General features: G+C 39.0%; 1 protein-coding gene across 1 annotated transcript in view; it reads right to left on the reverse strand.

Moving 5' to 3' along the window:
- ASB4 (ankyrin repeat and SOCS box containing 4) overlaps positions 1-14391 on the reverse strand; it is a 60359-nt gene extending 45968 nt beyond the window's left edge. Inside the window, exons 1-2 of the mRNA XM_015066543.3 lie at positions 14110-14391; positions 4544-4843 (exon numbers count right to left, since the gene is read on the reverse strand). Of these exons, the coding sequence (XP_014922029.1) occupies positions 4544-4843; positions 14110-14296 (487 nt within the window). The 5' untranslated portion in view covers positions 14297-14391. The remainder of the gene's footprint in view (positions 1-4543; positions 4844-14109) is intronic.
- Between the last annotated feature and the right edge of the window lie 670 nt (positions 14392-15061).

The raw sequence follows: 15061 nt of genomic DNA on the forward strand, positions 1-15061 counted from the left end.
GGAGTGAGCGCTGCTTGGTCTCTCCATACCCCTTTACTCCTTCTCATCTCCGGGTGGTCTCCCTATGTCAATAGGGATAAAGGAGATGGGCAAAAAGCCCTTGCTCTGGGAATGAGGCTCCCTCTGATTACAGCTCAGGGGAGTGAAAGCCTTGGCAGCTTTCTGTCAGTCTGTGGTTGATGAAGTCACATGAAAAGGCAGCAATATAAAAAGTCAGTAATTCAACAAATGATACAATTTCTTAACTTTCTAAAAATTTTTAAAATGACAACCTTAAAATTTTAAATTAGTGAATTAAAATATAAATTAAAATAAAAACTAAATCTGAAAGCCATCAATGTATAAGTAAATGTGAACGGTGGTAATGGCCGTGTGCCATAGGTGGCTAAGCCCTGATGGACACCTGCCCCTCTCCATGCATCTCTGCACTGGACCTTTCCTCTCAGGAAAGGCAAGAAGGAGAATAAGTTGGACTGATTTTCCTTCCCACCAAATACTCACAGGTTGAGAAGACCATGGCATCTTTAAGCTTGTTTCCCCATTCTTTCCCCCATGACACCTCCATACCTTCCTATTCTCATCACAATGTCCACCCTTTCTGCTCTCATTTTTGCCTGATGACTTTGCCTCACACATTAATTGTGTAAGTTCATGCCAGACATGAACTCCTTCATCTCACCACCACCATATCAATGAACACTCTTTAAAGACATCTTTTACTTTAGACCATCTGTTAAACATGGGGATGTATCTCACAGTCTCTGGATTTCACCCCATCTCAGCCTCAAAGATTTGAATCTTTCAGTTATTCTGTCTCATGCATTTTTAACTGTTTGCTTTCTGAAAACCATTTCCTTCAGCACACAAATATTTCCTTTTATCTCCAACTACAACTATATTTCCTTTTATCTCCAACAACTATCTCTTATGTCCCCTAGCCCCCTTCAGCAATCATGCTACTCTTACGCATACATGTGCAGCCAGACATTTTTTTAACAGTCGTCTATACGTGCCATCCTTAGTTTCTGACCTCTCATTCACACCTTATACCATTCTAATATGGTTTCTACACCCACCATTTCCCCCAAACTTCTTTTGTCAGTGATAACTCTGTCATGTAATCTAATGAACATCTAATGAATTAAGTCTCTCAAGTAGCCATTGATACAGCTGACCACCTCCTCCTTCTTGAACCTGCCTCTTTCTTAATCCCTATGATGCCAAAAATGCTCCTGGGTTTCCTCCTACTTCACTTACCAATCCATTTCACTCTCATTTATTGGCCTCTCTCCCTCCTGCTAGTATCCAAGTGTAAGAATGTATCGGGGCTTGGTCCTCGCTTCTCTTTTGTTATTCCACACCTTTCATCCAAGTGATTTCATTGATTTCTTTGGCTTCAAATACAATCTATAGGCCAACAATTCCTAAACTTACAGCTTTAGTCCAGAACTCTCTTCTGAAATCCATACGTTTATGTCAAGTGCAGCCTTGACTCATTCACTTTGAGGTCTAAAAAAAAATCTGAAACTTCTCATGTTTAAAACTGATCTGGGGAAACTCAATCTGATTTTGAACTTAATATAAAACTACAGCAATTAAGTGAGTGAAACATCAGCAAAAAATATATAGATCAATGGATTCATATATTTCTGGCCACTTGATTTTTGACAAAGATACCAAGGCATCTCAAAGGTGAAAAAATAGTCTTTTCAGTAAAAGATATTGAAGCAGTTGTATATATAAGATAATTCATCCATATATAAAGAAGATGAGCCTCAACCTATACTTTATACTATATACAAAAATTAACTCAAAATAAGCCAAACACCTAAAATTGAGACCTAAAATTATAAAATCTTTAGAAGGAAACATAGAAGAAAATCTTTATTACTCAGATTAGTCAAAGATTTCTTAGGTAGGACACTCAAAGCATAAATCATAACAGGTAAAAAGTGATAAATTGAATTTATTAAAATTAAATACTTTTGCTCTTCTAAAGACAGAAAGAATGAAAAGTCAAAGAATGAATAAAAATGTTTGCAAACCACATATCTGATAAAGGGCTAGTATCCAGAATATATAAAGAACTCTCACAAATCAATAATAAGAAAACAAACAACCCATTTTCATGAAGGGGAGAGGGAGCAAAAGATATGAACAGACATTTCACCAAAGTGAATACACAGCTGGCAAAAAAATACCTGAAAACATACTCAACATCCTTGGTCATTAAGGGAATTTTAATTAAAACTATAATGAGATACTTTATATACCTATTCAATTTACTAAAATAAATTTTTCTTTTAATCTGACATTACCAAGTTCTGGCAAGGCTGGAGAGCAACTGAACTCATACGTTGCTGGTGAGAATGCAAAACGTGCAACTCCTTTGAAAAACGGGTTAGCAGTTTTCTTGTAAATTTATTACAATCCGTCATCCCACGCCTCAGTACTTACCCAAGAGAAATGAGAATATTCCCATATAAGAATCTGTAGGCAAATGTTTATATCAGCCTTTTTTTTCCAAAAGTGCCAAAAATTAGAAACAATCCAAATGTCCCTCTACTGGGGACCAGATTAATTGTGTTGCATCCATACAAGGAATACAACTCAACAATAAAAGATTCAGTATACTGGCTAATGCAACCACACGGATGAATCTTAAATGCATTATGCTAAGTAGGTAAAAACAGACCTGAAAGGCTCCATATTGTGTAATTTAATTTATATAACATTCTGAAAAAGACAAAATTTTAGGGACAGAAACTAGATCAGTGGCTGCTGGAGGTGGGGATAAAGTGAGGTGATTAATTACAAAGGGTATCAGGGAACTTTTTGAAATGACTGTGATGATGGTTTCATGACTATGTGTTTCTCAAAAATACCGAACTTTACTGTGTGTAAATTATAGCTCTATAAACATGATTTTTAAAAAACTAATTTAATGATCTTTTCCACATATATGCTTCTTCCTCAATTCTCTCCATCTTAGAAAAATGGCATTATGGGGCACCCGGGTGGCTCCATCAGTTAAGTGTCCAACTTTGGCTCAGATCATGATCTCACAGTTGGTGAGTTCAAGCCCTGCCTGCATTGGTCTCTCTGCTGTCAGTTCAGAGCCCACTTTTGATTCTCTGCCTCCCTCTTTCTCTGCCCTTCCCCTGATCTCTCTTTCTCTCTCTCTTTCTCAAAAATAAATGAAAACATCAAAAACACTTTTTAAAAATGGCATCGCTCTCCACCCATTTTCTAAAGCCAGAAATCTGGCAAGGATGCTTGAAACTTCCTTTTCCTTTACCCCTCATCCATATATAATCCATCTCCAAATGCCACTGACTCTGCTTCCAGAATATATTGCAAACCCATCTTCTAATCTTCCTATCAAACTTTGCCCCTTGATACAAATCACCATCCCTTCTCACTTACACTGTTAAAATCGCTTTGCTGCTGGTCTCCCAGTTTCCATACTCGGGCTCCTCCAGCCCTATTCTTGTATAACTCCAGAATGATGATTTTAAGTGAAAATTAAACCATGTCATTGCCATGCTTAAAACTTTTCAGTGGCTCCATTTCTAAACCCCATACCTTGGCCCTCAGCAAGCTGTATATGATCTAACATAACCAGTGTCATCGTGTGGCACTCCCGGAACCCTCTTGTCCCTCCCACCCACCCCACACCCACGGGCACACTGGCCTTCTTCCATCTGTTGAATAGTTCAGTTGTTTTGCTCCCTTAGCAACTTTGCACATACTGTTCCTTGTACCTGGACTCTTCTTCTTCTTGGCTCCTTTTTTAATGGCTAGTTCCTTCTCGTTCATAAAGTTTCAGCTTACATGTCATATCTTTAGAGAAGTCTTTATACATTTTATAATAGTTCACTCTTGGCATTCTCTTCCACAACACTGTTTTGCTCCTTTCCCAATTTATTATTATATATTTACAAATTTATTTTGATAGTATTTATCTCCCCTATTAGAATATGATTTCTTCCTTTTTTAAAAGTTTATTCATTTATTTTGAGAGAGAGAGACAGATAGAGAGCAAACAGGGGAGGGGCAGAGAGAGAGAGGGATAGACAGAATCCCAAGAAGGCGTTGCACTGTGGAGCCTGACGCGGGGTTTGAACCCAGGAACCATGAGATCATGACGTGAGCCAAAACCAAGAGTTGCACGCTTAACCAACTGAGCCACCCAGGCGCTCCTAGAATATAGCTTCTTGAAGGCAGAAACTATTTTTTTCAGTTACTTAACACATTAATTGACACCTCATGAGAACTAAATAAATATTTGTTAAATAAATGTGTAAACTAATAAGGCTCCTATAATGAAAAAAGTAATGATTTCAATGTGATCATCACTAAATAACCTGGACCAACACATATAGTTATATAAATATATACATACTTATGCATTTTTAGGGCCCCCGAATGAGGCGTATAAATGAGATGCCTACTATATTACCTAAAGTAGGTAAAGATCACCAAGTTTCAAAACCCTAGGTGTGGAAGTGGATGACAACGTCAGCCACCCAGAAAGGCTTACCTCTCCAAACCAATTGCTTGGCACAGAGAATGGAGCTAGGAGTTGTACAGAAGTGTAAAGCTGTGTGTCCACTTAAGGAGTAGCAATTCAGCTTTGCTCCACGGTCACAGAGGATTTTAACACAATCCAAGTTGGCCATTTCACAAGCCACATGAAGGGGGGTTTTCCCATTGGGTCTACAGTTGATTGTAGCATTGTGGTCCAGTAACACCAGAAGACACTCCACATGACCAAACAAGACAGAGAGATGCAGGCCTGTTGCCCAGGAAGACTTTAATTTATAACTAGGCAGCCAATAACCTGAAAAAGAAGAGGGAGAAAGTTTCATTTAGTGGCCTAGGATTTTTCTCTGTTTTGTGAGGATTTTTGCAAGGTCTTTTACTTTGGTCACATCTATAAAATTGGGGGGAGTGATTCAGATGTTGTAAACTAGTAACTGATGGGTCTGCAAATAGAAGCATACTTGGATGTACTTGAGTGGAACAGGCACTCGCGAGTCTCTCTGTTTCTACTATTCTCCATTATCTTGTTCTTTTATTTATTTTATCTTCCTGGCCCTTCAAGGCATTTGAGTTTGAGACCTCATTTACATGATTGCATTTTATTTTAAGTGGTGAGTTACATGAGACTCTTATTGTTTTAAGTCCCAATCATGTTCTTGAGTGATTCCAAAGCTGTTAGTTACAAGCTTAAACTTTTTAACCTTACTTTACTGGTTGTTGTCAGTCTAAAATATGAATGTAGCTGGTGTCTTTAAAAAATTTATCATGCCAAGCTTTTATTTGCCTGCCTGTTGGTTTATACAATTCCTCTTTCAAAGAAGAATTTAAGGCAACTCACAAAGTTTACACAATACCAGAATTTCTAACGATCTAGAAAACAAGGGCAAAGGGAAAAAATAAGGTAGGAAAATAAAAGTGATCAATGGGTAAGATAGGTACACAAAATATAAACTGTGTCCTATACACTAAAACCACATTGCAAATTTGCCTTTGAACTTCCTAGCAGCCAAAATAAATAGGAAAACATGATGTATTGCACAATTAACCATGCCCACAAGCTATACACAAATTAATTGCCCAGGAGAAGCATAGCTGTTCCTAGAACTGAGATCTTAGATAAATTTTTCCCATTAGTCGTTGGAAATGTTCTCTCTCTCTCTCCCCATCTCCCTCTCCCTCTCTCTCTGTCTCTCTGTCTCTCACATGTCTCACAAGCTATAACAAACTTAACTGTATATACCTTCTTTCAATGTCAATACATAGAGCCATGGCATTAAGCCCACTATGAGTGGGTAATGGAAAATAGCTTCAGAAAGATAAAATATTGATGGCAGGGTGAAGATGTAGACATAACAGCTTAGAAGAAGCTCTAGGGCTGAAACAACAAAATATATTTTAACATGGGTAAAACAGAAGTTTGCTTTTAAGGTATAAAATTCCACCATGCAAGTACAAGGTAAGCGGAATATGGCTTAATGGTAATCTACTTGAGAAAAGACCTAGGGATTTGAGTTGACAGTATTCTCAAAAGGAGCCAACAGCAGGATGGAGCTGCCAAAAAGCTAATACAACCTTAAGATACGTTAATAAAAGTGCAGTGCCCAAAACAAGAGAGGTAAAAGTGGTAATTTTTACTGGTTACATGAGGTCAGAATAAATCTAGACTATTGTGACTACTTTTGAGCACCAATGATGAGCACCAGGAGGGCACTCAGAGGATGATGACCATGTTACCAGTGGGCCTGGTGGTCAGGAATCAAAATCCTCTCATTTAAGTGAGAAACATTACACACATGCTACTCCTGGGTATTTATCCTACAAGTATAATCACTCATGTGTGAAATGCCCTATAGGGGCCACAGTATTGCACAACTTCCAAGGACACCATCTGTACTGAAGTCTTTGTGAAAAGTATAAAGTTCTCAGGAGTTATAACCTGGCCTGTGGACAAGAATAGGCATCACACTACAGCATAGTTCTTAATGGTTAACAACTGGAAACAATCTCAATCCTCGTCAATATTTGGAGATTGTTTAAAAAATTATGGTGCACCCATATAATCGAATACTATACAGCTATTATAAAGAAGAGAGCAGTTCTGTGTATACTGGAAAATGGTATATCTTTGGAATGGATATGGAAAAATCTCAAGATATATTATTGAGCAAGAGAAGCAGGGGCCGACCAGTGCACTTAATATGCTATCATATGTGAAAATATTTATCAACACCTAGAACAAGAAACTGGTTATAGTGGTGGCCTCCAAGAACTGGGGGCTAGGGGACAAGGGCATAGATTTATGTGTCTTTGGATGCCGCCTTTGAGCTTTTAAACTCAGTACATTTGTGCTTGTATAACTATTTGTAAAAATAAGTAAAATTAAAATAAACGATTGCCCCCCTGTTTGTAGGGGAAAAGATAATTTAGTTTAAAAGGCCATTTATAGGGGTGCCTGGGTGGCTCAGTCGGTTGAGCATCCAACTTTGGCTCAGGTCATGATCTCACAGCTCGTGAGTTGGAGCCCTACATCGGGCTCTGTGCTGACAGCTCGGAGCCTGGAGCCTGCTTCAGATTCTGTGCCTCCCTCTCTCTCTGCCCCAACCCACTCACATTCTGTCTCTGCCTCTCTCAAAAATAAATAAACATTTAAAATAAATAAATAATTAATTAAAGGCCATTTATAGGGATGTACACAATACCAATTAATCATGAGATAATGAATGAACCCAACCTGAAGTTTGTTTTTCTGTAGCCTACTCTCCAACCTAGACACACACACACACACACACACACACACACACACACACACGCACAAATCCCTTTTTCATTCCATTAGAATTCTACAGCCATTTTGCTCCCCATCCCTCTCAGCTCTTCCCTTATCCAAATCTGCTCTTTAAAAGGAAATCCAAAGTTAATTCATACTAAAGTCTAATGAACTGAGGATTTTTTAAAGTGTGACCCTCTTAGGATTATCTGAATTTATGTAGGAATCTGTATTCAACTAATCGTACTGAGTGCTAAGATACTAATTTGAGATTCCAGACGCTGAGAAGGGAAGTTATTCGTTGATATGGACTTTTCTCTGGCAGAGAAAATTTGTATCACAGGTACTGCCAGAGACAATTAGTATCATAGGTACTCTGGGGCTGTGGGATTGTCATTCCTGTGCCTGTAGTGTGTGTGTGTGTGTGTGTGTGTGTGCGCAAACAGGCACTCACACTACATGTGTACGTGTATGTACCCATTTATACATTTCTATTTAGCTACGTACATTGAATCTGTGTTCTGAGCAGAGTTTTCAGGCTATACGGTATGCAACCTGCTTTTGATCATGAATGAATCGCAACAATACCCAATACCTAATCAGTCATTGTAATGCTCAAATCTCCTCAACAAGCAATTTGCAAAGCTAGTCTCTTCTAACTGCCTTGGAAAGAAGCTGGTTCCAGATCTGGAAACCAGAGTATGTTTTGCCTGCTGATTAGCAGCAAAGATTTGGCAGCTCTGTGCACCAATTGATTGGAAACTCGTGCCTGCTTCTGCAATAGGAAGAAAAATGATCTCGGAAAGGAAGCAGTAGAGAGCTGATTAAGAAAACACCATTTTGATGTAAAATCAAAGAAAACACCGAATGTTAGCACTGGAGGGAAGATTATCCAGTCCAAGCCTTTCATTTTCCAGATGAGAAAACTGCCACTTTTTCAGCCTGCTAGAGCCGTAAGTCGCCCACTTCAGTCCAAGCTAATGGACTCAGGATATCTGCAATGCACCGTTTCCATCTGTCTTTGTCTTTGTGGAAGCAGAATAGGTTTAGCGCCAAGCCTGCTTCACAAATCATGAGGAAGGAAAGAAGGTCCTGAATGCATCTATAATATGCCACAGCTCTGATATGGAAATGCATTTGCTTGTTGATGTTTTTTTATTCTTCCTAGATTCCCAGTAGCACCTAGAGAGTCTATCCTGCCCATTTATTATATGAATCTGTCATCCTTAGCCTCTCAGCCCCTTTCATCTGCATGTCCTTTGCTCATAATCATTAACCAGTAAATCAGCCCCGGAGACAGCTGGGTTTTGGGATTCAGCCCACCCCCTGGATGAACTTGTGCTTATAACTCCCCTCTCCTAGATGGAAACGTGTGTAGGTGGTTGGCAACAAGACACTGTCGCGGTGCCCGTAGAAACTGAATAGAGAAATAGGAAGGGGGCAGATTGTCAGATACAGATCAGGGCCGATATACTGAAGAATATCTTGAAGCCATGTTGCAGAACTTTTTGGTGATGCTATGTGTGTGGGGAAAGGGGGGTGGATTCTGGATAATTCAACCCCCGGCATAGCAGGAAAGCCTCCTGTAGAGAAAGGAAAAGCCCATAGCAAGAGGCCACCCACATACACTCACACCTTAAAATGGGGCTGCAGTCACGGGGCGCCTTGTACCAAGGAGCAAGAGTGTCCTTTCTACCACACCTACCCTCTCTGAGGACCAAACCTGAAGTAAAGCCATCCTCGAAAACCACGGTGATGCAGCACCTATTAACATTCTTGTGTTGATACTGAAATGCCAAGACATCAGAATTTGTCCTCTAAAATATAACCAGCAACAGTAGCAGCATAACAGAAATACAGTTAACTAATTGGGTATAATCATTTTTTATACTCAGCCTTCTTTCCAGGGCGGAATTGTCCCAGGGTTCAGAACCTAGCATGTGATTGATTCTTAGCATTTATCTTTCAAAGAGCCCCCCCTACGCTCACCTCTGCAGATGCCAGGCTGCTCTCTGTGTGCTCAGATGGGCACAAAGTGCAGGAATGGAGCAGAACCTGGCACAGAGCCCCCAGGTGGGAGGGTGAGGAAGCTTCTGCCTCCCACTAACCTGAGCCACTCACGCTTCCGCCCCCTCCACCCCCCCACAGGTCTGCAGTCTGTGTAGCCATGGCTCTAAGCTCTTCTTGAGCCAAGTGTTTAAATGAGAAGAGAAGAGAGAGATCCTCCCTCCTATGCAAAAACCCCACAGAGACTCTCAAATACAGGCTATGCCCATGTGGATTTATCATATCTACAGTTACTTTTCACCTTCCCCAGACCATGACACATAATCTGTTTATATAATTTCCCCTTCATAACATCGTAGATTATCAGCATGCAGGGGATTTAGAGAAGGTCCTGACAAAGCCTCCACTTTACAAATAAGAATAAGATTAAGTAGCATAAAGGGCTCACGCCTGTATAACTGGTACTGACAGATCCACTCAAACCCTGGGCTCCCCCAAATCTTTAAATAGCCACGGGTGATCTGACGGCTACACGCATTTCACTTCTCAACCAATAGCACCTGTAGGCAAAAGTTCTAAAGGGATTTTAGAAGTTTCACCCCTACAAAAATATGCAGAGTAATCATGTGTGTGTGTGTGTGTGTGTGTGTGTGTGTGTGTGTGTGTGTTTACTTTAAATGTGAAACCGAAGAGAGATGCCTGAGTAGCCAAGTGGAAAGCCCCCAGCTCAGGAAATATGGTAAGGAGAAAAGTGTTTGGGCCGTTTTTGGAAGAAGGAATCGATTCTGCTCTGTGTTTAGGGGGGATGTATACATCTCTGGTAAATTTTCAGCTACTCCTGGGTTCTGCAACAGTTATCAGCTATAATGTTATCTGAGTTCAAAGAACCCTACACATGAGAAGCTTCTGTTATTACAGCCAAAGTTTGGACACACTGCTCGTGGCGGGATTAGCAGACATTTGCTCTGCCTGTGTCCATGTATTTACACAGTCCTGAAGGATTATAGACTGACGCACAATTCTTGACTATTTTTTTAATAGCTAATGTTTTCAGGATAAATCTCAGAACTCTCCCAGCAAGGAAAAACAAAGTCAGCTTGAAATGCAAAATTTAAAAGAAAAACGTTTGAACGTTCAGGGAGGGATAAGAACCCTAAGATGGTAATAGGAAAGTAGGAGAGCGAATTTCTGGCAAAGAAGAACATGAGGTGATAAAGAGTCTGTTCATTAAGAGAGTGGAAATAAGAGCTTTTGAGATACTTGGGAGGAAGTTGTGACTTAGTAAAGTAGATAGAGTACCTGCCAGAAAGTTTTCCTGTGAAATCATTCATTGGTTATTTTAATTAAAAATATGACTACCAACCGAAGTAGCTGCTGCTGTGCGCCATAAATGAAGTGCTTAGAGTGCATTACACTGATTAATAAAAGGACTCTGATTAACCTTGCTGACGAGGGAATTTCATACCCAAGAGATAAGTATGATATTCTGCCTGTATCATTAACGCGCCAAGCCTCATACATCGGAAAGAGAATCGAAATATGTAGTTGGAAAAGCTTTGGAAACAGCTTTATGGATGTTGGCGTTTCCAGGGCAGAGAACACTGGTGAGAACCAATAGGAATTAGCTCCGGGTTTTCTTACAGATCCTGCTTTCACTCTGGATCCTGGGCGCTTGACTCTAGGAAACTTTGTATCACGGAAAACCCTTGACCTCGCAGCTCCTTGTATGGGGCACTTCAAAAGTTGGGCGTGTATTTAACGTTTCGTCACGTCATTCCCATCTTAAAGCGGTCGTCTGGTAGAAGGAATTTCGCTTGCCTGTTTTTGCTTTAAAGACACATGTCTCTGCTATGCTCCTGGAGTTATCCCAAATGCCAACCAGAATGTTTTTAATGTTTGCTTTACAAAGTGTGAGGCAGATGTTTTGGGGGTTTTTTTTCCAATTAATAAAAACATGATTTTATTTGAAGATTTGATCATGAAGTTTAACATAACTTTAAAAAACAAAACATGATCTCTCTAACTTTAAGAATCATTCTTAAGTACTGGGTCTGGGCGGGCCTCACAGCTTGAACCTGAGCTCTGGGATTTTGTTCTCTGTTGCTAGAGATGAGGAAGCAGAAGTGAATTTCCGGATGCTTTGTTCTGCCTTCCTCACAAAATCCACATTTTACATTTGCTTCCGTTAGTGTGCCAATTGGATTGTGGATTTGGGGAAGCAATGTTTAGACCCCAAGTTGATTTCCTTGCCAACAGATTTCTGAGTTGTCTTTCCAAAAATTATAAACCGACTTGTCTACTAGCTTAGACATACCATATTTAGGGGGAAAAGTGTGGTCGCTTTCTGAAATTCTATGAAAAATGCTGTATGTCCTAAAAGAAGTAAAAAGGGTTGGGGATAAATTGAACCCCTGTTGATATGCTGCAGGACAATGAAATATTGAATGTGGGTTATATTATTAATCATACAAGCAAATTTAAAGGTAGCATGGTATCTTTCATAGGTTTGAAACATTGTCTTGCTTAATAAGCCACAAAATAACCAAAACCTGAAGATTCCCACACTAAAAGTAAACAGGTAGTGTTTCTGTTTCCACATCTTAATGCTGGCTATATAGGTTTGTTTATTTTGTGAAAATTAATGATGCTGTACACTTATGATCTGTACACTTTTCTTGGTGCAGAGCCTTTCAAGAGTGCTTGAAAAAAATAACTAGTGAAGAGCAATCCAATAGCATTCAATGTCCAAAAAGTCTGCTATGATTTAATAAAGTCTCACAAAGTTTAATCCAGCCACTTAGGTCGACTTTGCTTGGCTAGCAACTAAGATTCTATTTATCACTTCCATTCCTGACTGAAATATTAAAAGGTTTGATAATTAGGCTAGAAGACATGTGAAAGTGTGAAAAAAAAAAGTTAGAAGAAGCTTTGAAGAAAGATAAGACTTTAATCTGGGTTTAAGATTGAAGAGATAGATTCTTATACCCATACATGTATTTTCTATACATACAAACGTGTGCGCATGCCCACGTACACACAGTTCCTGTATAAACCCCGAAGATATGACCACATATCCTATTGTTTCTGTGTATACATTCATCTGGCATGCATAAGAATCAAACTCTTCTTTTTTCCTTTCCCAGAGGGTGTAATTTGCTGTTTCTCTAATTGAAAGGCATATTCTGTGGTCCTAACACTATGAAAACACCTGTTAGCATGAATGAATATTTAGCTCTATGAACACCACGGGAGTCTGGTCATATTGACAGAAAAGATTAAAAATGCATCTTCTTCTGATTCAGGGGTGATGACACCATTGGAAGCAAAAGAAACAACACCCTTCTTCCCTCGAACCTGCCCTAAAATGCCCTTTCTCACAACCTCAGAACCTTGGGCAATCCATGCAGTTTGGCATGTTTAGGAGATGGGAAAAGGCAGTCTTTACAGCTCAGTGTCACATAAATTATGCCAACTTGGACCTCAGTTATTTTACATGAGCACCAGTATAAGCTTAAAACATACCTTAAAAATGTATTTAGCATTCGGACAGTTTTTCACCGAACAAATCCATAAGGTGAAAGTAATCTGATTACATGGGACACACTCCTTCTTTCTAACAGAGCCCCATCAACTACTTAAAAAACAAAACAAAACAAAACAAAAAACAAAAAAACCAACCAGACCTCTTTGTTATCTTCTAGCTAAAATAGCAATGTCAATGTATGATAAAGCCCTTCAGTAAGAGTCACAAACAGAGTAACTGGCCTCCACTATTATATCCTTCCTTCAGAACTAACAACCAGAGTATGGTAAATAAGTGTGAAAACATATACCATTAACATTGTTTCTGAACATTGATGGCACTGATGATTTGTATGCAAATGAAAAGTACTTTCCACCTGAAAAAAGAACTGCTATCTCTCCCCAAATGCTGACCTTACCGTCTCTTTTGTTTAAACAGAAGTGATGGAGAACGTGGTGTTTGCTTGTAGTCTGCTCACCAGATGGCCTCGCTACTCAAGTTCCCCCATTAACTAGCTGATTTGGGAAATCAGAATCTGCACACTTCTAATTCATTTCTGATTTCCTAAGCGTGGATTCCAGAAAATCCCCAGATAAAAAGAAATTCAGTTCTCATTTTTGCTATCCTTAGTTCTTTAAAAGGCAGGTATTCTGTATGGAGAATATCTACAATTTTGATCTATTCTTGTAGCCAAGGAAAAAAAGTTAACCTTTTGGTGTTTCTGGTTTCAGATTTTTGCCTGAACTAAAAACTCATTGACATGTTGAGGACCAAAAAGGTGCCTCAAGGCAGAGCCTTCCCCATTCAGTAACCCTCCAAATGGGGGCAAAATCCTCTTTCATCCAGATAGATACAGAAATGATATATCTTTAAGTGGTTGTATTAATAGACAGTTAGCAGTCACACTGGATTAGATTTTAGCAGTCTGTTTAGCCATAATCTGGACATGTTTTCTTTATTCTATATCATTACAGGCAGAAGAAAAGTTAGAAACAAAAGCAAAGTACATTAATAAATATAATTTTTCACGATTTCAAATTCCAGACACAAGGATAGAAAAGGAACAGAACAGAAAAGAAAAGAAAGAAAAACATATTTATACCACCCATGATGGTGTCTAGTTAAAAAAGAGAAAAGATTAAATCAGAAATACTTTTAAAATACATACTTAAACCCCAAGAGCTACTGGTTTAGAGTGGGTGACTGACACTGCATTTAAAACAAATCCGTTTTCTATCGATTTTACACTCACACCTATAGTTTTTACCTTGTTTATAAGATGCCAAAACCATATTCTCATCTTCAACTTCAAAAACTGTGTCCACATCTATTTGCCTTTGGATTAAAATGGCCTTCAATTTTCCGAAGTCATTTGACTTTAGAGCCTCAAGGAAATTTCTCTTAACTAACTTGGCAGCTGCAGATTTAGTGACAGGGGTGTTGGTGCCCTCCATCCTTCCTCTCCCTCTGGAAGCTTTGTTGTGATTTATCAGGAGAGTAGCACCAAGCAAACAGGCACAAGCGAGAGCCCACAAACTGTCGGCTAATTTTATCCCAAAGTTATGCTGATCCGTTCTATTTATATAGGGATCATTTCAAACTTCAAAATATCCTTCTTGGCTGTCACTCCCTTTTCAGGTCTTTTAAACTGGTTCTATACTAACTGATTCATTGAAGAATATATTGTGTCAATATCAAGGAAAACCCTCACAACACACTTTGGAGAACGAAATGTCAGTATTATTTCTTCTATGATCAAAGCAATAGTGTAAGATTTAAAAGCTCTTAATGCTTTTTTTTCCTCCCTCAGTAAAAACATCTGGTGCCCAACTGGAGATCCAGCCACTTGCTTTGATTAACCAATAGGCAAAAATGAAAATTTGTTACAGTTGCTGATATGTGCACTCCTGCAAACCTATAATAATTGTGAAACATAAGCCTGTAAAATCAAGCACAGTTGTGCACATTTGAAAACAAACAGAAAGTTTCCAAGTGACGTGGACTTGAAAACTTTCAATGTCAAGAGAGAAAGTGGGGTAGGGTATGGTGGGTATTACTGTTCTAGGTAAAAAAAAAAAAAGACTGAAGAAACAAAACAGCCAACTGCAATGAGTGAATGAACTTTATTTAATGCTGTATTTAAAAAACAGAAAAGAGTATATATTGAGGGCAATTGTGGAAATATGAATATAGATTAGATATTACTTCATAATTTGGAA

Source organism: Acinonyx jubatus, chromosome A2 (assembly GCF_027475565.1).
Source record: "Acinonyx jubatus isolate Ajub_Pintada_27869175 chromosome A2, VMU_Ajub_asm_v1.0, whole genome shotgun sequence".
NCBI classification, from domain to species: Eukaryota; Metazoa; Chordata; class Mammalia; order Carnivora; family Felidae; genus Acinonyx; species Acinonyx jubatus.